The sequence below is a fragment of the Channa argus genome, chromosome 6, assembly GCF_033026475.1.
Source record: "Channa argus isolate prfri chromosome 6, Channa argus male v1.0, whole genome shotgun sequence".
Taxonomy (NCBI): Eukaryota; Metazoa; Chordata; class Actinopteri; order Anabantiformes; family Channidae; genus Channa; species Channa argus.
In genome coordinates this window covers 17,385,403-17,412,801 of record NC_090202.1, presented here as the reverse complement: position 1 = coordinate 17,412,801, position 27,399 = coordinate 17,385,403, and the positions used below count along the sequence as shown (strand labels likewise).

The 27,399-nt window shown below is 38.4% G+C and overlaps 2 protein-coding genes across 10 annotated transcripts in view; one reads left to right on the top strand and one right to left on the bottom strand.

Annotated features, from left to right (window-relative positions):
* The window catches only part of b3gat1a (beta-1,3-glucuronyltransferase 1 (glucuronosyltransferase P) a), a 71,793-nt gene extending 64,323 nt beyond the window's left edge, over positions 1–7,470 (top strand). For all 7 annotated transcript variants that reach the window (XM_067508664.1, XM_067508663.1, XM_067508665.1 and 4 more), the window contains 3 exons: positions 621–917; positions 3,907–4,007; positions 4,296–7,470. In XM_067508664.1, the coding sequence (XP_067364765.1) occupies positions 621–917; positions 3,907–3,993 (384 nt within the window). In that variant the 3' untranslated portion in view covers positions 3,994–4,007; positions 4,296–7,470. The remainder of the gene's footprint in view (positions 1–620; positions 918–3,906; positions 4,008–4,295) is intronic.
* Positions 7,219–27,293, bottom strand: LOC137129462 (beta-galactosidase-1-like protein 2). Of its 3 annotated transcripts, none has more exons than XM_067508649.1 (19): positions 27,158–27,293; positions 26,204–26,389; positions 25,863–25,931; positions 25,217–25,312; positions 23,465–23,573; positions 23,033–23,125; positions 22,778–22,859; positions 22,012–22,076; positions 21,563–21,647; positions 17,681–17,824; positions 16,929–17,009; positions 15,137–15,243; positions 13,451–13,597; positions 12,993–13,073; positions 12,525–12,603; positions 12,287–12,374; positions 10,739–10,853; positions 10,191–10,307; positions 7,219–9,404 (listed from the first exon to the last, which is right to left on the bottom strand). In XM_067508649.1, exons 1-19 carry the CDS (start codon positions 27,259–27,261, stop codon positions 9,318–9,320), a joined length of 1,935 nt encoding a protein of 644 aa, XP_067364750.1. In that variant the 5' UTR covers positions 27,262–27,293; the 3' UTR covers positions 7,219–9,317. The 3 variants fall into 3 exon arrangements, with proteins under 3 accessions (XP_067364750.1, XP_067364751.1, XP_067364752.1); XM_067508650.1 differs by having other exon boundaries at positions 13,002–13,073; XM_067508651.1 differs by lacking the exon at positions 26,204–26,389 and having other exon boundaries at positions 27,158–27,292.
* Between the last annotated feature and the right edge of the window lie 106 nt (positions 27,294–27,399).

Here is a 27,399-nt window from a genome sequence, read left to right as displayed (position 1 = left end):
CCACCTGAAGCAACAGCATCATTATTTCCACTGCACTGCACTGCAGTTTGATTAAATGACTCTGCTGTTTCTAGACCTTCCTCTTCCCTCATTATAAAAACTTACCTTTTATTACTGCAGCAGCTTTTGCCAGAATGGCAAAGAATCCCTGAGAGGCAGACAAAGGAAAGGGCAGCATGATCATTTGATGATGGAAGATTAAAGGACAGCAAAACAGAAAAAATATCGGAAGGAGGATCGGTGTCCTCCACCTTACGGAATTTCTACAGCCAACCAGCAACCAGAGCACTTGCTGTAGTGGCTCAGCTCCTTTAAACCCTCTTGGCAATGTCCATGTTTACTCCCATTAAAGATGGTTGTGTCTAATTATCTCGTTGTACGGCAGCAGTTGAAAACTTTGTGTGATCCACTTTTATCTGACAGTGTCAGCTGCACATAGTTCTTGGTGTATTTAATGTCTTTCAGAATGAATAACAGGAGCCACTGTAAAAACTCTGCCCATGCTCTGTTGTTATGCTGGCAGCTGATGTTCAAATACTGTGTCCCACTGTCATGTACACTTTGTCAGATGACTAATTTTCTCTCGTCTCTCCTCCATTTCTCTTCTCTCCACTCGCTAGATGAGATCAACTCGGAAAGTTTCAGTGTGGCCCGTAGCCTTTGTGGGTGGTTTGCGGTACGAGTCTCCTAAGGTCAATGCAGCTGGAAAGGTTTACGGCTGGAAGACCGTGTTTGACCCGCATCGGCCCTTTGCCATCGACATGGCCGGCTTTGCCATCAACCTGAGGCTCATACTCTTTAAGCCGCAGGCATATTTTAAACTCCGTGGGGTGAAGGGAGGCTACCAAGAGAGTAGTTTGCTTCGGGAACTTGTCACACTCAATGACTTGGAGCCTAAAGCAGCCAATTGCACTAAGGTAATTTTCCTCCTTTTACTGTATGTTTACTGCTGTTAAGCAGCTTGATTTGAGATGTTAAAAGTCAAAGGATTTGATAAACTGTTTGTGGTAATGCCTAAAAACTGTTTGATTGTGATAAAAGCTCTTGAAGTCAGTAATGGCAGAAGTACTTTATATATTTTACTTATGTAAAAGTGCCAATGTAAAAAAAAAAAACTTTTTAAGAAAACATCCTGTATTTTAAAGCTAACAAGTACCTGATAGATAAGTATCCTTAGCAAAATGAGCCTCAAGTTTCAAAAGCAAAAAAGCTGGATGCTGCAAGTATTAATTATACATCACAGTATTAGATTGTGAATACAGATTTTTACTGTTGCAGCTGGTGGAGGTGGAGGTAGATTTTAGCTCTTTAATACATAGCTAGCACTAGTACTACAGCTACTAGTAAGTTAGTTCAGACTCCATTCAAAATGTCAGTAAAAGTTTTTGAGGGCTTGTGAGATTTAAGGTGTGTAATGAAGAAAAAAAGAGCAACAATTTGGACATTTCTATAATCTTAGTTTGGTAAATATTAGCCTTCTTTAGGCTTGTTCTTAAGAGAATATGAAATAATTCTCTCCTTCTTTCTTCATACATACATCAAAAGAGATCACAAGTCAAAAGGTTGGGACCCACTCTAATAATGATACATTGCATTTTAAAAACGTATCATACTGTATGTGTTTTTAATTCAAATCTTAATCTGTAAATAATAAGAAATCATAGCTGTGAAAGAAATATTACATATATAGGATATTGCATACAGTATTAGTAAAAAGTAAAATGTACTATACAATTTTGTAAAGAGGTATAATGTGCCAGAATTAGAAAATAAAACTCCAACTAGCACAGGACGAGATGACACAGTGAAAGCATCTTCATAAAACTGTCATGTTTCCAAGTGCTGAACCATCTTGGTAAAATACAGTTTTCCAGTAATTCAGATTCAGAGGAAAGAAAGTGGAAAGAAATCCACTATAGTTATTTTCATTGTTCAGATCAGGCCCCCTACTGAACATCACCCTTAGCAACAGAGAGAATTATTATGTCTTTATACATTATGTAACAGAAAACGTTGTAGCTTAATACTGCTACATGTAACATCATTGCAACACTGACTTCATGATGTGAGAAACAGTGAAACTCGTAACCAAAACACAATGAGGATGTGTGAAACCAAATTCCTACACGCACACGAATCATGAAATTAGGAAAGACTGCTTCCTACAACTCTACACTATGCGTCTCTCCAATAACATACAATACAATTGAATCATTAAAGAAACAGCTTAGCATTTGGAATTAGACAATAACAATTAGGGGTGCTAGAGTCGGGCTGTTTCTCTGTTTCCAGTCTATACTAAGGTAAAATTACTTTGTCTTGAAGCTTCATAGTCAAATTTACTGTAGATGTTTCAATGTCAAATGACTCTGAACCACAGCAGTTTAATTACGATAAAGAGAAACATTATTGGAACATCACACATAGTAATTAGTGTTTGTTAGCAGTAAAGTGAAGCTTTGCCCTATATGTTCGTTGAAAAGAAATCAACATCTGTGAGGATGATTTGTTCATCCACCCCCTCAACTTATTTAGTCATAGGGCCCTCTACAAGATATACTAGTAAGGGAATCTTCAAACTTCTTGGCAGAAAAGCGATGACAATAGTTTTTAAATGGTCAGAACTGAACTAGTTTAAATGTGGATGTGGCTCTGAGAAGTTGAAGACCATTGATTAGGTTTCTCACTCTGCCCACACTCACTCTTGCACTCACAGACATAGACACATTTGAATAAGAGGCTTGAGGGGAGCAACAGCAGCAGCAACGTTCTTCTCCATGCCCACTCCACCATTCCTGCTTATGGCCTTTGGTCTGGTTCACTTCACTAAGCCTCTCTCTGGGAAAAGTGGAGTCAGCCAGAACTTTAGCTAGCCAGTACACACTCTGATCACCTCTGCACACACACACACACACACACACAAAGAGAGGGAGACAGAAAAAGAAGAGAGGAAGGGAGAGAGAGATACTTTCAGCCAGCTTTTTCTCCTGCCCTCCCCCAGCCTTTCAGAGGGGTAAATGAAAAGAGGGGATTCAGGGAACGGCTAAGAGAGCGGAATTGGAGTTGGGGGGGACAGGGAGTTAGGGACGTCACGCTGATTACAGATGAGCGCAGGGACAGACAGAAGGATGGGAGTGAAGAGAAAAGAGAAATGGTTATGCATTGGCATCTCTCTTCCTTATAACCTACTGCTTCAGATGCAAGCATGACTATTAACCTCACCTGAGCAAAGTGGGGGTGGGCTCCTGGCACATTTCAAACACGCCCTATGCATAATTCATGACTGCTGCCATGGCGAGATGAAAGAAAGGAAGGTTTCAACAGAAAGGCGAGAGGGGAAAACGAGCTTGACACTTCTAGTATTTTTTTCCTTTTCTCCCTTGTTCCCCTTGCCATCCTTTTCTTGGATGTATGTCCAGTCTCTGGGGCCACATCTGGCCAGTGTGAAAGCTTGATAGCACAACAGCATACCCAGAATAACTGTGCAAAGAACTGTAGTGCTACTGGAAGGGCAAAAGTCTCACAAATGCATACTACATCCTACATCGAAATATTTTCAGGTAGCTGCCATTCGAAGGCAGCCATTATGGTCAGCAGAGGACTTTGCACAGGCTGAGAGGGCCATGTCATATTTGTAAGATAACACACTCCTGCAGTCCCTCTTCACTCCTTTCTAATGCAGAGTTCACGCTCAACTAGCTCTTTATACACAGGCAAGCCCTGTGGCGCTGCGGTGTATGTGCTGTTGGAGCTACAGTACAACAAGAATTTAATGTTTTGAAGAACATGAGAGGTAGAGTGGGAGCTAAAAGGGGGAGCGGACTGAATACTGTAAGTGCATTAAGGGAACAGCATTTCAATAATGTTGCTGTTTTGTTTTCTGTTTCCATGTGGTTTTCTCACCAGATACTTGTTTGGCACACGAGAACGGAGAAACCTGTTCTTGTGAATGAGGGAAAAAAAGGATTCACAGACCCTAATGTGGAGATCTGACCATTTTCTCCACAGTGAGTAATTATGTTTTGCAAAATCTAAAAGAAATACTTTCTATTATTGGGACAAACAATTTGTCTATCAACAAATTTCATATCTGAAGTGAATATAAGATGAGGAAATTGAAATGTGATCATCACTTTTACCTGATCTTACCAAGCTGCAGTATAGCAAGAGCTGCTATAGCTTCCTGTTCAGGTGGCTTGTGTTATTAAAAGTCACCAATGAAATAAACAGGTTCTATTAACCCAAATGAAGCCTCAGTGCTCTTTCTCAGCATATCTTAATCCTTTCTCTTGCAGGTGGATGGCCTTGGACCTGCATAGGAAGAAAATGCCCGAGTCTCTTGATAATTGCAACCAGCGTTCGTCTTAGTCATCAGAAAAAAGGAAGTGGGGGGAAGGGGGGCTTTGAAGGGGTGTTTAATCTTCTTCACTGAATCTGACATTACTCAGATATAGACTAAAACAGTACAAATGTATCCTATAAAGCACAGATTAGTAAGAGGTGGAAGTTATTTGCCAGGAGTGGAGTGCGGAGCATATGACATAAAGGACGCCTCACAGGGTCGGCAAGGGAAGTCGTGACCCGTATCTTAGGCTGAGGACAACCTAACACAAAAGACAGCACAATATGAAAAGCATTGAGCTAGCTGAGTCAACCATATGAGCAGGTTAAAGAACATCCTTCACCTCAAAAAAAAAAAAGAAAAAAGAAAAACCCTGAGTAAATGAAACAGAAGTGGCTTTGGATCTGCACATGGAAAAGAAGTGAAGAGAAATTTCTCTTGGATTTAAGGACACAGCCTAGATCATCAGCCTGGACAAAAACACAACTCCAAGGACAAATATGTCTCTTGTGGAATTTCCTTTGAGCAAACTCGAACCTAGCAAGGGAAGGAATGTTATTTTGATAACTATGAAATGTTTGGTTTAATTTAATTTAATTGGTTTGGGTGTTTTGCAAGCACTTGACCTACTTGCTAGTTCAATACTACTGACTCTTACCGATGTTTACTCTTGTGTTATCATTGTTTATTTTATAGTGTCATTATAAATCATGCATTTAAGCCACCCATACATTTGATGAGAGGCTGCTAGTTGAGATTTACCCCTTGTTGTGCTTGGGCAATGAAACATACATGTAACATATGAACACACATCAAAATCCTAACACTTCTTAGCACTTAAAAAAAATACACAAGTGATGTTCCTTTGTACCAAGATGTGTAAATAGAAATTTAACATGAGAGCAATCAGTGGATTCAGGATAAATTGGGATAAAATCAGTGAAATTACCTTTTTTACATAAACAAAATTGTCTTTGATCTTCCAGCTGCTGAATTGCTTACAATGACACAAGGCACAGGTTCCCTCCAGCTTCAGCAAAGGAAAAGCGTTATAGCACATCACCAATTTCATTTGGTAACAGAAGTTCTGGTTTGTGACACAGTCATAAGGCAAAGAGAACAACATCAACACAATGACATGCTAGCTTCGAATCACCTTTCTGACAGTTGTAAAACTGTAAATGTAGAACTCCTGGCAGAGCTGCTGTAGTGGATTGAATTCGATTGTACATGTGTACCTAAAGAAGTGTCCACTGATTGTGTGGACACAAGCCACTGAAGAGCATGGCAAAACATCATCACAGCCCAAGAAATGGTTTTATGAGGTGCCTCCCCTGTCTAGAAATGTCTAGAAAACACTTTACTGTGACACACAAGATGAAAGAATTACTGCCCAAAACATACATTTAGAAACAAGTTTGAATACGGTTCACCTTTTAACAGCTGTTATGTGTTATGAATAATAGTTTTCAGTCATTTATGCACTGTCCTATTCTTTTTTTCAAACAAAACAAAATTATCTTTCCCTTATAAAAGGCGATCATGCGTTATACACTGAAGTGGCAGCAGGCTAAAGAAAAGCACAACAAACGAAATTATTTTTTGTCTAGTGATTTGGTAGCAATCTTGACATCTTCAGTGTTGTGGACTGATGTTGGTATGTCATGGTTTCATTTTGCATGATTATCCATCTCTTGTATATTAACCGGATGAGAGAGGGGAGTCACGGCACCTCTAATGATAGGCATCAGTAGCTATGACGCTGTGTGACTGAACACGTTAACAAAGTTATTCTACACCTCATATAATAGATTCTCTCCTCGACTTGATAAATCATCCATCTAGTGCAATACACAGCGGTGGCTCTTATCTAACTTTGCCTAGCAGGAGTAGCTGGAGATAATTCAAACACTGAGCCTCTGTACTGTTGCCAGATTATCTCTCTGCATCCCCCCTACCCCACCCTACTTCAGCACACATAACCCAAAATGCACTGAAAACTTACAAAGGCGTAACAGCCTCTGCTCATCAGCAGGAGAAACCATGTTTCACATAACATATTTCACTTGAAATATGATCAGATACACAGTCAGACAATGGCTGTACTGTATCTCTCATCAAGCCGTCCGTTTTCATTTATTGCCTGATATTACACTGCACAGGGAACACCCATGGAGACTATGTTTGGATCTGTGTTTAAATTACCTTACATTATTTATTCAAAACTAAATTTAATATATTTATGAATTTATTTCAAGTGTGGATGTGCAATCTAATCATAGTAGTGTTGTCCCTTGAATCTGCTCTCTGAAACAGCATGGACACATACAGTATACTTTACGCACATATCATCTAGATCTATAATAGGTTAGTCTTACCGGCAGGCAGGCAGCCCCACACACCCACATACACATATAATCTTCTTTACAGCATTGCTGTTTATTACATTTTACTTGAATGAGCGTTTTTATCTTTTAGCCTAAATGAATGATGAATCCAGCAGTTTTTACACTGAAACAAAGACAAAAATCCAATGTGTAGCAGATTTAACTTGCATAATTATCAAGATTTCCTCAAAACTACTATGTTATGATTCAATTTTCAAGATAGATTGAAATCCTGTCATTTTCATTGCTAAAAGTCTCATGTGTCAAACAGATCAGCATGTGGTTAGAGAAATATGATTATGTGATGCTACTCTCTGTGGTGTGTCATGAAGCATCAGAACTACTCAAAAGGGCTGAAAGTGACGTTACCACATTGTCCGATTGTCTTGATTTGAAACTTTCGCTGACCTAAACAGACTTAGAAAGCAATATTTCACACGCAAAAGGAATTAGTCTGCTACAACCAGTTTCATACATCAACATTAGCAGTGCAAGTTACTCAGTGTTTAATGTCAGTTAGAGAGCATTACCCTCTGAGCGCTTCTTTAAGGCACAGTACACTGTACACACACATTCTCCCTCTTTCTCATCTTCACTGTGATGTTCCAGCATCATACGATTCACATTTTATGCATGTGACTCTTAAGGTTGTTTATTTGCCACAGAAATTCTGTCTCAGAGAAAGATGTTAGTTGAATCAAGAGAAATAAAACAACTGAGAAGAATCTCATCTGATTCTGAGTGTTGTGTTCAATGGATGTTTTTACACTGTATGTTGTAATATGTGTTTCTATACCGAGATCTGACACATTTAGCCTGTGGGCATGCAAAAAACAAAAACAATTACCACTACTAAATTGTGAATCAATTCACAGTTCTACAAATGCATTCAATAAAATAACACTCAACAGATACAATATGATTGCGCTTGTGATATTTTTTGATTTCTTGAATTCACCAGTGGTTTTATAAATCATTGACTGGATTGTGTTGCCAAAGCAATTTGAAACAATTTCTCAGAAGATAAATTGAGATTTAAGTTTTAAGGCACTTTTTTGTTTTAGGCACTTACAGTATAAAGCACCTGCTACAACATTTTAGTCAAGGGTCCCTGCCAGAGCTCTACTTATGGCAAAGTCTGCATACATGAATCCCTCCTCTCACATTGCAACTTGGATGGAAGCTTGCAGAAATACAAACAGCAATATTTATTTTCAATGTGTATTAAAATGCTGGAGGTGAAGGACATAACATTTTTATAAATAAAGCACAGGTGAGAGCTACCTAATAGTTAGCTGATGATAGATCCACGGATTGCTTCAGCATCACTGTAGTCATTGCTCCAGATATTATTGACAGGCAGTGAAACTTAGTCAGGTTAACACAATATCGGACGGTTTAAGTCTAGCTAATAAAAAGGTTTTACCAAAGCCAGGTAAACCAATCCTACAGCTTAAACGGCCACAAGTGACAGCCTGGGTTACTGTAAAAAGAAAAACTGGTGCGGTTCGGCCAGTGCACTTGTCTGGCAGGTTTAGGTTTATTCTAACAATACTGGTGCAATATTTTGTAATTTATATAAAATGTTAATCAAAATCCTACCAGTTTACATCTGTATCACACAGCATTTCATCAAGTGTCAGGTCAAATGTGCTCCATATTTCAGTAGCCTAAGCAGCTCATACAATGTCAAGCTAATAATAAAAAGCTAACATTTCAACAATAGTAACAGCTTATTTCTGTGTGAGAGCAGCCACATGTTGTAAAAACATGTTGCATTTAGCAATGCATTACTCCACTTAAGAAACATTTGGATTATAACAAGACTAAGTTTGAATGTATCCAAACAGCTGGTGCAACACTGAATAGTTTTCAAATGTGACAGCACAGCTTCGCTGTGTAATCACTCTTCTGTTGTTATCCTGATTGGTTAGCACCACATACAATGAATGAGTTTTTCAAAAATACGCTCCTGAATCATCTGCACAAGCTGAAATGAGATTACAAGAAGGTGAATTTGAAAATCAACCACTGTTTAACAGACTCCCAGTGTGCACAATAAAGTAGTCCAAAAGCTTCCTCTGCCTGGGCTGCTGACAGGGAGGTCAAATCAGTCTTTTTTACTCGATATCATTTATAAATTAAGTCAGTGAGAGCAGGAGATTTTTCAACACTAATAAAGTCCATTGTTCGTCACAGTCCCAGATTTTCATGGTCTCCAATTTTGTACTCTACTATAGGGGTTCAGGTTAATGATATTGTTAGTAAGCTGAGAAAAAAGGACACATCAGAATGTCATGAGTCACTTGATGAAAAACAACTGTGAGGAAGATGCTTACACTGCCATGTTGGTGTCTCTGGTTGGACATAAACTGTCATGTTCATTGTCAAATAATTTTTGACCGCAGCCGAGCTTCAGAGCCTGGGTCAACAAAGTTCACAGCAGTCGCCGTAGGTGTGTCCTCCCCAGCTACTCTGCCATCATCATCATCATCATCATCATCATCATCATCATCATCATCATCATCGTCATCGTCATCATCGTCATCATCCTCTCCTCGTCCACCCTCCCCTCTCCCCTGCTGTCATCACTCAACGTCAACAGTCATGCCATAGTCAGGGGTGCTGGTGAACTGGATCTTACCATCTGTTTCCTGCTCCTCAAACACAATGACCTGTAAAGAATCAAAACTAACAGCTTAGCAAGGCCAGGATAAGACAGTGAGAGAGGGTGGTCGACCAACAATGTCAGTACTGCATGCACAACTCACATCAGTGATCAGTGGATGGAGCTCCATCGGTACGCTTTAACTGTGTAACTGGTGACCTTTGATCTGCTTTGTTGTATTACTGAGGAGCACATGACCAAAGACACACAGTGCCTGCACAGTGCCTTAAATTTTTTTTTGCAATGTTACAAAAAGACTGAAGTCATTTTTTTAAATTTAATCTAAAAAAATTAAATAATATATTTTAATATTTGGCAATATTTGGCATATTCTTTCAGTCTGTTATCACACAATAATGCAAAACATTTGCTTGCTTAGTGTGAGAATTTGGTATAAAATATTCTGCCCATCACAATATGCTATTCATGCAGTTATGTGCAAGAAGGTGTGACCTACATTGCAGTAAATATCAATACATTTTAAAACATTCTTCTCGAATTATTAGAGGATTTTTTTTAATTACTAGAATTAAAAAATTCTATAACTCTCAATTCAAAAGAAAAGAGTGAGAATGTAAAAAAAAAAAAAAATTACTACGCTGTAATTTATCAGGTGACCTTTAAGATATTTTGTTAAATTACAAATACAACAGGAAAGCGCCTTTTGTGAGCAGTGACAAGTAAAAGGAATTTTGGTAACAATGTTAATGTGAAGGCTGAACTTTTCTTTGTGGCCATCCGTGCTAAAAGGTGACTTCAATAGTAAGCACATGAATACAAAATAAGACAGTACCTGGTTGTCCCCCCTGCGAAGCCAGGGACCTGGGACATAGAGAGTCTGCTGAGGACCGATGGACCAGTAGCGTCCAAGATTCTTGCCGTTGATAAACACGACACCCTTGTTCCAGCCCTGTGAACACAACAAGTTACTGTTCACCATGACAACAGGCAGGTTCATCCAATTAAATGCTGAAAAGAAAAATGGTGATGACAGCTAACAACACTTGGTAAGCCTTCCTTTCTTTGCTTCATACACGTTTAAAAAAGGAGACATAAGGAGGAAAGTATCAGTCCTGAGGCACTTCAATTATTAAATAAAAATAAATAAATCATTAAGCAGAGTTGCATAAAATGACCAGCATCTTGTTTTTAGTAAAGAGCCTTCCAAAATCTTCTCACTCTCAGACTAATTAAAAGAAATATTATTATGTTCATAAATCGAATTAAAGTGAGCCAGTTCTAACTAGATGTGTAAAATAAAAGTTCAAACAAAAGATGCAAAATAAAAAAATCACACTTCTGGTGTACTGGATTGAAAACTCCACTGATTGTCCAACTCACAGGGAGTTTGATGAAGATGTCTTTAGGAGAGCTGCTCACATAGAGTCTGGCCTGGAAAAACCCTGGAAATGAGGGCCGCTGACGCACAGACACCCAGTGGGCTGAATTTCCAAGTCTGCAAAATAAGGAACACATTGCACTTTTTATTTCATCCAAACCTTACGTTACACGTTTTTACATAATGCTATAAAGGAATATATTTCAATTTTGTGCGCCATATACAAATAATCTGTCTTGGCTTTTAGGAGGACTGTTTGTCAGACTACAGTATATCATGTCCTTGATGCAGTATTTGCCCAAAGTAAATGTCAAGCTTGACAGGAGAAATATTCTGAATTACTGTCTATGTTTTGGCTATAGCTTATATTTTGCCTCTAAGTAAATTCAAAAGGTTTTCATGATATAAGACCAAATTTCTTTTCTTGGTTATACATTTTAGTATTCCTTCATAAAAACCTTCAAGCCTTGACATTTTCAGGCTGGTGTCTTGGTAGAGAAATTGCAATTTTGCAATACAAAAGAGAGATCAAAGTAGCTTGAAAATATGTCTAGACAGTAGGTATATGTATGCATTAACACAGATAATACTGGAAACCCTGATATGTACTATTTATGTAACCTATATGAGTTGCAACAACATAAGAAAACACCAGGAAAATATTAAAACAGTTTCAGGTTGACTTCTACCTGGTGTTACTGATACAAAGATAATTAACAACAAACAAAGTAAATCAGAACCGTTTTATATAAAATAACATCATGAAAACAGGTGTTGACACTTTTGGGTGCACTTGGTCCTGCAAGCTAAACTTGTCTGGTGTACTGCAACACAAAGTTTGTATCTATGACAGCCATCAGCACCAAACTAATTTACACATGTCCCATTATATTCACTCAGAGCGTTTTACATTTATTTTTTAGCACTCCATGTTCTGCGCTTTTACCTGGCAATTAATTTAAGCATACTGGCTGTGAATGGATACAGGCCTAGAATGTAGTTTCCACAGTGACAGTGACATTAATCTAGTGCTTAGGCAATTTAATTATGCTATAAATTCTTTATTAAATGCTATGTTGTAATATTTACCAATATGCTGCATCTTAGGCATAAAGCTATCATTGTCATTTTTAGTGCCACATTGAGGACTTTTCATATTTGTGTTCAGCTTGTCTGGAATGTATTAACAGGCTTGCTTTTAAAATCTTAAAGAGATATGCTACTAATTTACTTTTTTATTTAATTGTTAAAGGAGAAAAGCCCACAAAGGTTCTCAGTCAAGTTGGGCCTTTTGAACATAGACTACAGATCTCTAGTAATTGCAGCTGTGTAGCAATCTGCTTCCTTTAACTGCTTAGAACTTATGATGTTCAAAATGAGACACTGAATTTGAAGGTTCTGATTTAATTTTTGAATTTTGCCATCATCGTCCAATAGTGATTGTGTTTAGCAGGGAGAAAATCAGCTGGATTGAATCAGAGGCAAGCAGGTGTAGTGACAGGCAAACACAAACATGGAGGGAAACTGGATAATAATTGAAAGACACAAACCTGTTTACAAAGCCTGGCTTCATATCCAGGCTACGAATAATGAAGTCTCGGAGGAGCTGCTGGTTTAATTCGATATCTCCAACAAGACCTGAAAGGTGAATCAAAGCTGCTTTCAGATTTCTCTCTGTATCTTAAGAAAATTCTAATTAGTTTCTTTCAAGGTCTTTAATGAAAAAGATCATTTGGAAAGACATAAGCTGACTGGAACATCTACAAAGCCATCAGTTTGTGGAACAACCTTTGCGCTGCTCATCCAGGGTTTTCCCATAATTCACTCTTCCGCAGTTCTCCACTAGTAAACTTAGGGTTCTTTTTCCCTTCAGAGGGAGAATACATAAAACATGAGGCATTACTGAAAGACAGCAGTGTTCCTCAATTGAGAGAATTAACAACATAACAAGGAAAGCAAAAAAATATTTCAGCTGCTCTGGTTTAAGTAATTGATCAAGGCTGAACTTACACTGGATTTTATTTCTGCAAGTTTGAACCTGACTATTCAAATTTGTTAAAATAAACATTCATTTGAAGATTTGCTGTTGGCATAATACCAGGACCTTGCTGCCAAAAACATCAGGATCAGCATCCCCTCAAGCTTTAACATGCTGCATCTTGTTAAATATTAAAAACCTCATTCTTTAGAAAAAAGCTAGCAGCAGGCTGGGTCTAAACTACAGAAGGACACAAACACACACACACAAACACACACCCACGGTACCTTCCCATCAGGGAGTGCAAGTTCTTGTATCTTATAATCGAGTACACCAACAAAATGTTTGTCCACAAAAACCTGAGAAGGAAAAAAAGGAGACTCAAATGAGGAACATCCTACAGACAATATTTAACTATATTTACATACTTTTATGTCACTAATGGCAACAAGGAGAGAAAGGGTTGAGTAATCTTAATGACTCTCAACATGAAGCATATTTGTGTTCACCCTGCACTCAAACTTTCACTAAAACTTTTGGACATCAACTTTTGAGAACTTATAACTGACACTAATAACACAGCAACTGGTCGCAGTTTCAGCTCATTAATTGCACTTTACAAGTACACTGCGATTTGTAACAGACAAATTACAACTTTCCGAGTGCAAACATTCACACTAAGTGTAAATGAGTGAGTGTGGATGCATTATGTCGATGTCTGCCTTCCTGTCCTCACCAGTGCTCTGTCTCTGATGTTGTTCCTTGAGTTGAGGGCTCCCCCACTGGTTATGGTGGTCTCATACAGTGTGTAACCGTATGATTGACCGTTTTTATTATTGACTGGGAGATTCTCCATGTTTACTGGCCTCTCTGATTTCAACGGCTGAAACGAAAAGACAAAAAGAGAGTGTTTGCTGTATATACAGTACTAACCTATAAAAACAAGTGCTTCAATGTAGTGTGGACTTTGGTCGTTTTTAGAAATATTTTTGAAGTGGTTACATAAAATTTGTTGCATTTAATGTAAAACCACTGCCAGTGCAGATGGTTCCTGCCAGACAATCTCCCACTTGCAACATGGCTTCATCCAAAGAGAAGATTTATCAAACCTAATGAAGCTTTCCTTTCAGAGCAATTGTTTTGTGCAGCCACATTCTTTTCACATACCCTTGGGAGGTGCATTTGCACTCTTCAAAAGACAATAAACACTTCCTGCTATGACACGATTAACCACCTACCACTAAACACATTGATACAATATCAAACTCAGACATCCCACTCAGTGTCTCTGAAGCCACTGAGGAGAAAACACTCTTTTTGAACGAGGGTGTGTGGCTGGTCAGGGGCAAAGTAATTGTCGTCTCAGAGGGAAGCAAATTGTTGTGACGCGGAGTGAATAATTAATGTTGTAAGCAACTGCCAGACATGCTGCATCTGGTTTGAATATAAATTTTAACTGAGGAGCACGGTGTAAAAGGTTGAAATAGACTGGTGGACATGAAAGTAAGCAGACATGATGACACCCTCCAAAAAGGTTGTTAAACCAATCCTTTTTTTTGCTTAGCACAGGGAGGTTTTATGTTGCATTCATACTTTATTTCCACAACAACCTGCTTTACACTCGTAAAGTGTTGCACAGTTGATTACTGCAGGTCCCTGAGCAGGCCACTGGTGCAGTTAGGAGAGAATGTCTTGCTCAGGGGCACCTTACCAGCAGTTGTTCGTTACAGGAGTGTTACTCATTTACTTCCCCTATCACATCATCTTAATTAGTACAGGAAATCAGGTTGTTGATGGCTGTTTGTTGCAAGTTCAATTATTACAACCACATCTGTACTTTAACCAGGTTTGATTTAAATCAAAAACAAAACATATTAAAAAGGTATCAGTATTTGGTATTATTTGGATAGGACAAATGACTATATAGACCATTCTTTGTTCACATATGATACCAGATTATCATTTTCAAATCCATCTCAACAGATGTGGAGGTGCAGTAAAACTTTTGAGACAAGCTGCACCTTTGACACAAATGAGATCATTAAGGCAACCAGACGTTTTACACTGAGTAGGCAGATTGGGATAAGGGCCTTGTGCTACATTACAGTAACTGTAGTTATTGAAAACACAACATGTCCTCAGGCTGGGACAGTGGGAATCTCAGCTGAAAGCCTTGCGTGCAGTGCAAAGATATTTCAGGGGTACACACTTTTGAATAGTTCAGAACAACAACGAAGTGCACATGCACATAACTCCCAGCATATTTTCTGTGAGTTTATTTAATTGTTTTTTTATGTATAAGTTATGTATTCAATATTTTATTTGTTGCTGTTGTATGTCAACAACCTTGTGGTCCTGCTTTGCTCCACAGATCATGTTTGTTTTTTCTGTGTCTCTAATTTTAGCACTGTCTGTAACTTACCTTGTCAGTGAAGTGCAGAGTGTCCCACAGAGACAGGTGCCGGTGGACGAGAACAGGCTGGTATGCACTCTTGTCCCGAAGAGAGGGCAGTTCAGGCAGAGGCTGGGCTGAGACACAAAGAGGAAAATTGCTGCTTGATTGACTGTATATCCATGACTATTTACATTCTTTATGCTTTATTTACCCAGGGCTTCCATGAGTACCATGATTTACATGATTAAATAAGCACTTAGGGAGAGAGATTTCTAATTATTAGAAAATCCTTTACAGCATTACAAGGCTGAAACAAATACCTTTGCTTCTGCACAGAAAATAAAAAGATTCCAACATAAATAAACATAAATAAATAAATAAATCCATAGTATACGATTTGAAACAGCTAGTAATAAACACGGAATCAAGTTTAAGTTTATTTACAACAATTTATGCAAACAGCTATTAGACCTGCTTTTTGGATATAATAGTCACTAGCCTGTTAAAGGCACCACAGCCTTACTGTCACATTTTCCCTGTTGTTGTAGAAGTCTTCATATTCCCTGTGAGTGTCTCATTGCCAAAAGCAATGTGTCTCTTAGAAACTGATTTCTAAGGCTCCTTTGGTGAGCCATTTGCCCTCCACAGCAGCAAACAGTTTGCACTCCATGTTACACAACAGTCACTTTACAACGATTAACAGTAGTCACCCATGCCCTCTAACCGCTTTTAAAGGTGTTAAAGCAAACACACACAGCAGTCGACCCTCTGGAAAAAGCATGGCAGTCCAAGGAAAGCTTCAAGGTTATAATCACCCACACCTTCAACAAAATGCTTACAAGTGTTTAGTAATGTATAAATTGTATATTATAAAGGAGGGGGGACGAGTGTGCAGTAAAATGTGAAAAGAAATTTAAAAAAACAATCTGTGGAGCTTTATTGTAAAATTTGATTTATTTCTCAAGGTATCTATATGATACTTATCTACTGTATGTGTTGCTTGATAGGAAAAACTTACCCATATTTGACATATGACTTTCTTAACAGAAGACTGGTGATTACAAGAATTAATACTTCTAAATGCTTTGACAAGTTTGAACTAATGAGAAAACCCAGAAGCAAGTAAGTCTATTTTAAGCAATGTTTGTCTCAAATATCAGTGTCAGACCTTTGACAGATCAGCCTGAGTCTATTACATGTGCAAAAAAGACACCACAGGGCAAAAGCAACTGACATAACGTACATGATTTGACGATACTAAAATATCAAGATCAAGCTGATCTAATTAAAGAATTAGGTCATGTGTTTGTGGTTGCTATAAAACACAAAGCCTTCTCAGTGTAACTCCCATATCCAGGCCAATGCTCATTGTTCAGCAGACTACTACACATCATGCACAGGCAGCCTTTCAAACAATCCTCAATCACCGCAACATTGGATAAATTATGACTTTGTTAGGCTGGATCCATTCATAGATTGCTTAAAGCTACATTTCCACTGCTGGCTAACACTTGTAACTTCTGCCACAAAACCCTTGTTTTACAAATATAGACAACTGCATAAGCAATACACATGATACAAGGCCCATTCTGTCATTTTGACAATAGGATGTAATTGTAAGTGTTTGACAGGAATCTCACACGCATACACACCCGTATCTAATCCATTCTTGTAATCATATGCAGAGTTATCATGCTCCAGCCAACAGAGAACAGGTTCTACAAGAAGAATTAACTTAAGTGGGGGGATGAAAGGAAGCAGGAGAGAAAGGGAGACAGAATATGTGGGGCCCATCGCAGCAACAATGTACAACACTCACTGTGGTAGCGGCTGAATACATTCCTCAGAAGATGGTACTTGGTGGTGTAATCCCCAGCCTCGGATAATGGAGCATCGTAATCTGAAAGATAATGTGCTATCAGAACAGCAGGTTCGGGAGCCAGAAAGAGGCAACGATGCCTCTTACTGTGGCAGATGCCTTCACTGTGCTCCCCTATCAAACATCTTGAGACAGCTGCGGGACACATTTCAGGTTATCTTGACAGAAACTGGAGCCTATTTGTGGCAAAAAAGGTAAAAGGCAGTCAGAGGAGTAAACACAGGTAGAAAGAGTGCTGAAGGTCAGAGGTGACCTTCCCTATTGCAAGAGTTTTCAGAATTCCCTCAAGAATGAGGTCATTGCAATGTTAAATGCCCAAGACGAGGATATAAAACCCAATCTACTATCTTTAATTTACATTTCCCATGCATTTTCATGGGTAATGAATTCATTAGTCTGCACTACATATTCAAATTTATTAGCCAAGGAAGGTCAGAGGCTGCAGAGTACCGATAGCACCACCTACAGATATTTAAAATATCCTGTTTAAATCTTCCTACTGTATCTTGACCACATTTGTTTCCACACAACCCAATGAAAGAGATCAGATTCTGGTTCAGACTCTATTTCCTAAGGTCAGTGATTGGTGATTACATGCATACCTGAATTATAATCATTTTACATTTTCATATTGGATTTTACAAAAGTAAAACCAGTGTAATGCTGGTCATAAGCAGGATAATTACACCTACCATAACTTGTTACCATTGGCTTAGGTGCTGGTAGGCCCACAGCAAGAGCCCCATTCATAAAGCCAAAATTTGTCCCTCCATGGAACATGTAGAGGTTGATGGAAATGTCTTGTTTAAGAATTTCTGTGACCACAGATACCATGTCTGTTAAAAAAGTGAAAAAGAAATCACAGTTTAGCTTAATTATTCTGAAACTGTCAGCAAGTAAAACGGGGAACAATAAATACAAAGATAAAGACACATGAATAACAAAAAGGTAAAGAAAATAAAAGACCAATTGAGTTTAATTTTACCAAGCAGGACCCACTCTTTCAATAATCCCATTGAACTCATTTCCACTTCAATTGAAACACGGCCAGACCCCAGCCACACATCCTATTACAGGTTACTATGATTTATCATGGTACGATGCTCACGCCCATGAAAAATCACCTACCTCCCTGCACAAATTAGCTACATATCTATATTTTGTAGGGATGAGAGCAGAGCAAGTAATTGAGTATTCAAATTGGACTTTAGTAATCAAATTGAACTGACTTTAATGATTTGAATCAAGGGCATGAGCCGTGGTGAATAACAATTGAGCAGGGTGAGTGACAGAGTCAGACTCGCTTGGTTACGTGTTTGTGGCGCTAGCTGTGACCAGCTGCTGGGTGCGTTTCAGTCTGCAGAGCACTGTACTGTCAAGGACATGAATCCCCTCTGAATATCGCAGTGTTCATTCTGAAGCCATGACACTTTCTGCATGGTGAGGGTCTCTTTCTTACCCTTCACTGAGGGGAAAATACATGGGGAAGTAAGACTTGTGGCCCTTTTATTTTCAGAACATTTCTGTTGAGATGTGGAAGGCTACTGGGAATGACAGGCTGTAAAGCTTTAGGCTCTGCACTGTGTGTTAAAATAAGACACTTCTGAAAGCACTTAAGCAGTGAAAGCAATGTGAGACTGCCATTAAACATATGCTATTATTTTCATGACTGTACAATATACTACAAACCTTCACTAGCCTGGCTCCAGCATGTGGACCAACTGTTGCTATATGAAAAATATGGTGTAATACATAGGAGTTTAATAATAAACTGTTTGCTAAAGAGAAAACAATACATTAATTAGCCTTTTTATCTAATTATTTATTTTATTTCAAAGTCTAAAATGACTTATTCTTAGTTTAGTCCTATTAAAATGTTTACAATCTAAGCTAAACTATGTGCCAATATATAGTTTTAAAAAAAAATCGAATATGAGCATAAATGCAAAATAGCACACACTCAGTTGTCGAAAGTACTACTACTCTCCTTTCGGCTTATCCCGTGAGTTCGGGGTCGCCACAGCAGATCATTGTCCGCATGTTGATTTGGCACAGTTTTTACGCCGGATGCCCTTCCTGACGCAACCCTCCCCAATTTCTACCGGGCTTGGACCGGCACTGCATCGCTGGGGAGGGGGAATGGGCTGTTAGGGGTTCAGGGTCTTGCCCAGGGACACTTCGACATTTAGCCAGGGCCGGGGATCAAACCACTCACCCTGTGGTCCGTAAGCAACTGCCTTTACCAACTGAGCTATAGCCGCCCCACTCAGTTGTCGAAAGTAACTAAGGATTTTTTACTTCAGAAACATATTTGCTGACACACTGCTCTTGAATATTTTAGTATGCTTCGTTTTTTAAAGGTTTCATATTGTTCCAGATAATTTTGTGTACATTTTCCTCATGATTTCCTAGACATTTGCTAATAGCTCACTGTTAATTGCAAAGAAATGGCTGCTGCTCAAAAAAATATACCCTATTTATTTCTGAAATTAAATGAAAGAGGTTATTCTTTATGAATTTTCTCTCCCATTTGTTAAACAGTAGTTCACACAGCAACTCATTAATGCTGCATATTGGTTGAATTGTATGCTTACCTGTAAGTTTTAGGCGCACTGGAAATTATTTTGTTTACTTTTGTGTTTAACTCCATACAAGAAAAATTCAAAAACTCAGGATTGATACAGTACATCCAAAAAGACTGCATTGTTAAATTACAAAGAAAAAAATTGGGCCCACATCCACAAAAGCAGAAACTTAAGAGGATGATAAAAAATAAAAGGCCTTTATGAAATATGTGCTAACGCATTGACACCTCACTTTTAGCATATTTATTTCTTTGTAATTTTGTTATTGTTCCACCGGTGAGCACCAGTGGTAGTGGAAACTAAGGCTCTTCTGCTTTTTATTCTTTTTGTTCATACTAATTTTCTACCCATTTTCCGCAGACTGAACTTATAGAATAAGATTTTCTGTCAAACATTTTCTGTCAAAAAATGATTCTGTTGGTCTTTTAGACAAACTCTGATAGATAGTTAGCAGTGTTTAGAACTGTTTTTTTTTTTGTTTGTTTGTTTTACATTATTGTGATTATAAACTGCCCAACAGTACACAAAGTAATTAAAACTAAATCTCAACCATCTGCAAAAATGTTGGTCACACATTAACACATGGGCAATAATAATACAATAATGTAATACATAAAGCACTGTTTGATACAATACTTTTGATACGATAAGTTAATTAAGCAGAAAACCTTTTTAATGTTATTTTTACTTAAGATTCTGAACATTGTACTCGTACTCGTAAAGTATTTTTGTATGTTTTTTTTTTATATTGTTGTATTAAGTAAAAGTTCTGAATAATTCTTCCACCACTGCACATCAGTGACACGATACACAGTCCTGCCAATGGTTTCACACTATTTCACTGATCAGCAGTTGGTGCAATTGAGAGCCAAGAAATAAAGGAAGAAAAGCCAAAAAGAGAAAGACTGCTACAGAAGATTGAAATGCAAAAAACTCAATTCAGTAATTCTTTTATCATAATGAAACTTCATTCTATCCATTTCAATCCATTTTGTGTCAAGGACAGACAATTTGCCTTTTGGTGAGAAGCAGTGAATATGTGTTTTAAAAAAAAATCAACAAGGTATTTGGCATTTCTTATCCTGTAGTGAAGTTAAATATGGGTTTCAAACATGCATCCAGTGGCTACTGTGTAAGACACTGTGGTACACATAGAGAGAACTAGGAAAATCAAATAGTGAAGTGTTCCAATTAACTGAAGCATTTAATGCAGCAAAGAGCAAGACAGCTGTAGCAAATAGTTGAATGTGGATACAGAGGAAATGAGAGGGTATAGAACACATCACACCTGAGTTCAGTACAGTCAGTGAGAATCAGTGGAGCACATCTCTGAAAAATCCTGTACATGGAGGTGTTTGAAAAATCTGGCTTCTGCCCTGAACATCAAATTTATAGCGCAGAGATAAAATTAGGAGTATGGACATACACACTTCCAACCTACCACACGTGAAAAGTATATAAATCTCTGACAAAGCACTAAACAAGGAAGAAATGACCATGTGCTAAGCTGTACATCCCAGCGGCTATGAGTGAGATCGGTGCCTTTGGTAAAGAAGGCTGGCTCAGACTCACTAGCTTGGAGAATTTATTTTACCCGCACACACAGCAGCAACTCTGTCCTTACCCTGTTTCTCCCCTGGCTAAGAGATGAAGTTATTCACAGCTAAAAAGGTTTGGCTTAAGCCTTTTTCACCCTAAGGCACCAAGACTGCGTCTTACCCACAAGACTGTCTGTTTTACTTTCAGAGATTCTGTATTGACTCGCAGCACAACACCTGTCTTACCCCAGTCTCAAATTAGCCAGTATTATCGACCCTCTGTACAGAAAGAAACTGTTTCGCCTTCAGCAGAGAATCCATCTGCAGAAATCCTGTTTTGCCCTCATGTGAATACCTGTCTTAGTGAGCCCATATGTCTCGCCAACAAAAAGATTTCTATCCATCTACTGTAAGTGGCTGTTACCTTTACAAAAACAAAAGTATCTCTCACCCTCAGCTTCGTATACATGATGAAGGTTCCCCCAAAGATCAAACCAGCCAGACCAGTACTCCATCACCATCTTAGGCTTCTGGGGCTATGAGAGAAAATGCTTTACTTTTGAGAAGAGGCACACACTAAGCAAAACAAAAGAAATGCCTGACTTTTTAGTTTCTTTCATTAACTACGCTGTTTCTACAGCACAATCATTGACTGAAGTTTTAAAGATTTAATTTATTATCTCCCTTTTTATCTCTTTTCATACAGTGAAGCAGAACTACATTTTCACTGACATTTGTCCGGATGGTTTATTTATTGGAAAGAGCGAGGACTAACAATGTGTTTATACCATGTAGAATTTGATTAGACCAGAAAACTAGTAATGACTGACTCACTATATGAATAAATACAGTATATGAAAAAATAAAACCCTTAGCCAGTGACAGACAAACACCACTTACTTGGATTGCATCCAAATACTTGATGTCATCTGGGTTCAGCTTTTGAAAATTGATGGTTTGTAGTGCTTGAGATTGAAACAAATGAATAGTATTATAAATATGCTTTTATTCTTTGCTGACTTGATAAAGGATAGAATAATAATTGTGAGAAAACAAACATTTACGCATCGTGAAGAACTATTACTAGTTTCACAAAGCAACTGCAGCATTCATGTTGAAAAGCATCTTTAAATGTAAAGGTTCTGTTGGCAGTGAATCACAATCATTCTTATTTCTGTGTGTGCAATATACATATCAGTGTTGAAAAATATGCACAGAAAAAACAATTGACCATTTTATGAGTTCCCACAGGAGGAAGGTTTATCATTAAAATACTCTGGTGACTTGTAATTAACTGAATAATGTAAATCGTTTGAAGTGATAATAAATAATTAAAATAAATTAAAAAAAACACCTAATCTTATTATGGCTTTAAACAATGGCTACTAATGCATAGACATTAATTTAAAATGTAGCCCCTTACTGCTGCCATCACAAGATGTACACCAATGTACATTAAAATGAGCATTATTTTGGTACTACAGTACACAAAATCCTTTGTGTGTGGAACTTTGTTGTGAACTGCAGCTGCCTGACACTGAGCCATCCTTGGCTCAAACCTCTTGCCATTGTTTGTTGAAACACCAACCACCATATTGTCTACGGGTGTTTGTTTGTGTGTGCGTCAGTGTATGCACAGTCTTGTTTGTCTGTCAGCAGACAATACCTCCTTTCACTCCTCCAAGCTTTAGTCCTTCCTTGTTGTCTGAGGTCAGCAGCAGCTCTGTGATGCCCCTTGATAATAACGCCTGAAGAGAAGGGGGATTATGGAGGTAACTAAACAAAACAGAAGAGGTTCTTTCTGAAATTTAATTGCGGAATTTTAAAGACAGTGGGTTAGTGAAGGACGGCAGGGAAAACATGAGTAAATAGGTGACATATACCAAATACTGCTGAAAAAAATTATAATTTAGTTTCTTACCTCCTTGATGAAATGCATGTAACCTTTATCTTTGGCATAGGAGCCATACTCATTCTCCACTTGAACTGCGATAACTGGGCCACCCCTGGAATACTGGGCAACAATTAGCCAATGAATTGAACACATATTAGGGCTCTGTACCAGTTCTTGACCACCTCACATGACCTAAATACAGCGGATTTGTTTAAAACACTATGAACTGGAAATCAGAGCTTGGTAAATGATGCATAGAGCTTATAAAAATAAAATATGGCTGGGAGGACATAAGTTGAACATTTCAAGTGCATATGGTGCACTGGTTACCACTGCTCAACAGCTGATAATTGCTGCAGGTTTTTATTGAGCTCAAATTAAATAGCTGAAATTTGTATTATTTAGCATCTGTGTTTCTTAAATTGTGTGGATTAGTGACACATTAAAAACAGAAAGTACCTGATGTGGAACAACCTTCTTGATAAGTTGATCAAAGAAGGTGTTGACTGCAGCGGTAAACCCTGGATAGGTTGTCCTCAGTCTCATGTTCTTATCCCGTAATAGCCAACTGAAAGGTAATCGCAACAAAACTTTCAGTCCAAACAGTCCAAAAGGTAAGATGTCACACACATTCCTCAAGGTGCTCTGGAGTGAACTCTATAGGTTTTTTAAAACAGTTGCACCCAAGCATGACTATCATAAAATGCTGTGTAGAGGAAGTCATGCTTCACTGGATGCCTCTCGAAACAATCTGTTTTGATGAATATCAAATATATATTACCTCAGCTTCGCATTCCTTGAAGGCAAAACTCCTCCAGTGCCTATTCCTACTTTTTTCCCTCGAACTTATTTGTCTAAAACTTTTTTGTTTATACAACTATATGAATTCATCCATTAAGGAGATGTGCATGCCAGATTTAATTATTATCTGCTGTAATATCTCAACAAAAGTCTGGTCCCTCCAGGATTTCACAGACATTTTTGAGATTGTTGCAAACTAAAATGCCCTGATTTCGCAGGACCAATTTCTCTAAGAGCAATTCTTTGTTTTACTTAATGTACAGTGCATCCAGAGAGTATTCCCAGCACTTTACTTTTTCCACATTTTGTTATGTTACAGCCTTATTCCCACATTGATCCAATTCATTATTTTCCTCAAAATTCTAAAACATGAAAGAATTTGTTTGAAATCTTTAAAATGTAAAAACTAACTGTTCACAACCTGGCCAATACCATCCCTACAGTAAAGCATGTTGGTGGCATCATCATGCTGTGGGCAGGAACTGGGAGACTAGTTGGGATCAAGGGAAAGATGAATGCAGCAATATACACATACATCCTTGATGAAAACTTGCTCCAGAGCGCACTGGACCTCAGACTGGGGCGACGGTTCATTTTTCATCAGGACAACGACCCTAAGCACACAGCCAAGATAACAAAGGAGTGACTACAGGACAACTCTGTGAATGTCCTTGAGTGTCTCAGCCAGAGACCAGACTTGAAACCGATTGGACATCTCTGGAGAGATCTGAAAATGGCTGTACAACGATGCTCCCCATCCAACCTGATGAGAGGTACTGCAAAGAAGAATGGGAAAAACTGCACAAAAGTCGGTGTGCCAAGCTTGTAGCATCATACTCAAAAAGACTTGAGGCTGTAATCGGTGCTAAAGGTGCTTCAACAAAGCATTAAGCAAAGGCGGTGAATAATTCTGTATATGATTTTTTTTGGTTTGTTTGTTTTTGTTTTTTATTAAACTTGCAAAGATTTCAAACAAACTTCTTTCAAGTTGTCATTATGGGGTATTTTTTGTAGAACTTTGAGGTAAAAAAATGAATTTAATACATTTAGAAATAAGACTGTAACATAAAAAAATTTGGAAAATGTTAGGCGCTGGGAATACTTTCTGGATGCACTGTAGCACACATGGTGACGCTGGCTACATAGGGACAAAGACAGCACATTTAATATAATATAATAATTCAACTACCCTATGAATAATTTCCAACAGTTTAATGGATTAAGCCTTCAGCAAAGATATCGCTAACTACTGGAACAGACTACCTGACTGAACAATTAATTTCAAAGCCCATTTAAGGGATTAACTGAGAACCCCTGCAGGCTATTTTAAAACAATGCATTACAACGTGTCTAGGGCTGTGAGACAGATGCAAGATATGGGCAAAGGTAACCCTTTATTGTTATTTTTACCTTGGCAGTCCCCCTAAATCCCACTCAGCACAGATGTATGGCCCTGGTCGCAGAATCACCCAGAGGCCCAAGCTCGCTGCAAGGCGGAGGTAGGCTCTAAAAAAAGGATACAAAATTTGCAAAGCTGCTAGTTGGGTCTAGTTGTCATTAAAATAATTATTAAATACAGTTAATACATTTTTGTAACAAACATATACCAATCAACCACAACTTTAATTTGACCTGGTGGTCTTAATATTGTGGTGGAAAGGGCTCAGCATTGGAAAACTTTTATGCTGGCCATGATCGGCACGTGTCAAAACGTGTCCATGCTGAACCCAGTCCATCACAACATAAAACCACCGGGCTGTTTTAGTGCTGGGGCTGAACACATCAAGTGGGGACAGATAATCATTATCTGTAGGCAACACATTTGAGAAATCAATGCAATCGCTCTCTAAAAATCAACAATCATTGACATGGGCAGTGGACTACTACTTAATCAAGAGCATTTCTTCAGGGTAGATATACTCTTCTCAGCAGTATTAAGTGATTTCTGTGTGAAGAATATGGCGTATTGCAGTGTAACACCGCCCTCTGCAGGAATTTATCTGCTCGTCAACAGCTTCTCAGAATTGCCTCCAAGTCTTTCTCTATAATTTCTTACTCCAAATCCAGCTGATCCTCAAAATTAAACACCCCTCGTTCAGGCTCATGGAGGTTCCAGGGCACATAGCTAAAAAGAAAAAAGAAAAGAAATAAAAGAGGTTGTTTTTTGTGCATTCAGTATTTTATGGAAATGAGATTCATTTTAAATAATTTACAAGACTGTATTTGTTTCTTGAAAATCACATTACTACATCCAAACTTATTTTATAGAACTCTGACTTGTGACCTCAGTGTAATTGTGAACAATCTTCTGCAGTAAAACAACTATTTGACACTGGTAATTTTAGTGCTTTGAGATTCATCATATTCAGCTAATTCTGCACCACGGTGTGAGCCTACGTTGTGACAGTATTGAGGCCACAAGCTTTCATCTTCTGCAGCCGGTCCATCCAGTAGGCCCTGGGGACCCGGAAATAATGGATGGAGCCTCCCAGGATGCGGAAGGGTTTTGTCTCCAGAGTGAACTGTGAGGAGTTGGCCCTTAGACCCACCACATGCCTGTTTTTTCTAACTTCAGTGCGACTCCTATAAGGGACAAAACACAGTTCACAGCAGAGCAGGAGCATGTTGATCTAGTGAAACTGTGTAAGAAGATGAAGACATGGGACTTTTTGATAGCAAGCAAGCATGACTAATATTTGGGCAAATAATTTAAGACCAGTTGTACCTGTTCACATTTTCCTTCATGATATCCTACTGGTAAAAGGTAGCTGTTGTGCTGGGTGTGCCCCTCTTGTGTTATCACCTACAATAACCTGAATGTAACAATATGCACAACCTGCTAAAAGCACCTTGTGAGTCAGCACGTGACGTGTAATTAAAGTCGAATATCCTCAAACTGATTGTATGAGCCAACCAAGGGGGTTAGTTTAGTTACTTGTTTTATGTAATGTTTGCCTGTGTGTGTAATGTAATTGTTTATGTAATGTGTGTTTCACTCTGGAGTGAAGTATGTGCTTAAGCGTCAGGAGCGTCAGATTCGAGTAAGATCACCTCTACACTGATACTACACGTTGATTTAAAACACCTCCAAAACAGAATGAACTTAGATGTCCAAAGGCCAACATGTGATCCGGGTGAAGGTTCATTGCAACAGAGCTGAGACCTATGCAAATACATTCCGTCATAAGCTATGAGAAGATGGTTGGACAATAAAAAACTGCTCTTAACACATTTAAGTCTCAGTGGGTGTAGTATTCATCCACAAATGTATCTTCATGTCTGACTTTTATAAAGATCGGACCAGCGTTTGGATATTGACTTGTTAATCTGCCTGAAGTGTTTGTCTCGTACCTTGTAAATCGATAAGCAACCACGGCTCCCACAGCAAAGCAAAGCAATAGAAAGTATCTCTGCTTCAGAGACAAGCGAACACAAAACCCTGATGAACTTTCCATTGGCAGCAACACAGCTTCAGTAACAACGGCACACAGAAAGTTTCAAAACGTTTCTCCGGCTTGCGTTCGTGCTTTTAGATCAGACGGACGCAGTCTGTCACTACTTCGGCAGATCTGTCAAAGTGACAGGATCGCAAG

What these genes read in the sequence shown, in the direction of transcription:
- LOC137129462 (XM_067508649.1), bottom strand. Translation starts at nt 27,261, where the DNA reads ATGGAAAGTTCATCAGGGTTTTGTGTTCGCTTGTCTCTGAAGCAGAGA. An exon ending in ACATGCATTTCATCAAGGAG is followed by an intron (nt 22,860 to 23,032) that starts GTAAGAAACTAA and finishes CCTTCTCTTCAG; the next exon opens with GCGTTATTATCAAGGGGCAT. An exon ending in TGTATTCAGCCGCTACCACA is followed by an intron (nt 15,244 to 16,928) that starts GTGAGTGTTGTA and finishes TTTGTGTCTCAG; the next exon opens with CCCAGCCTCTGCCTGAACTG.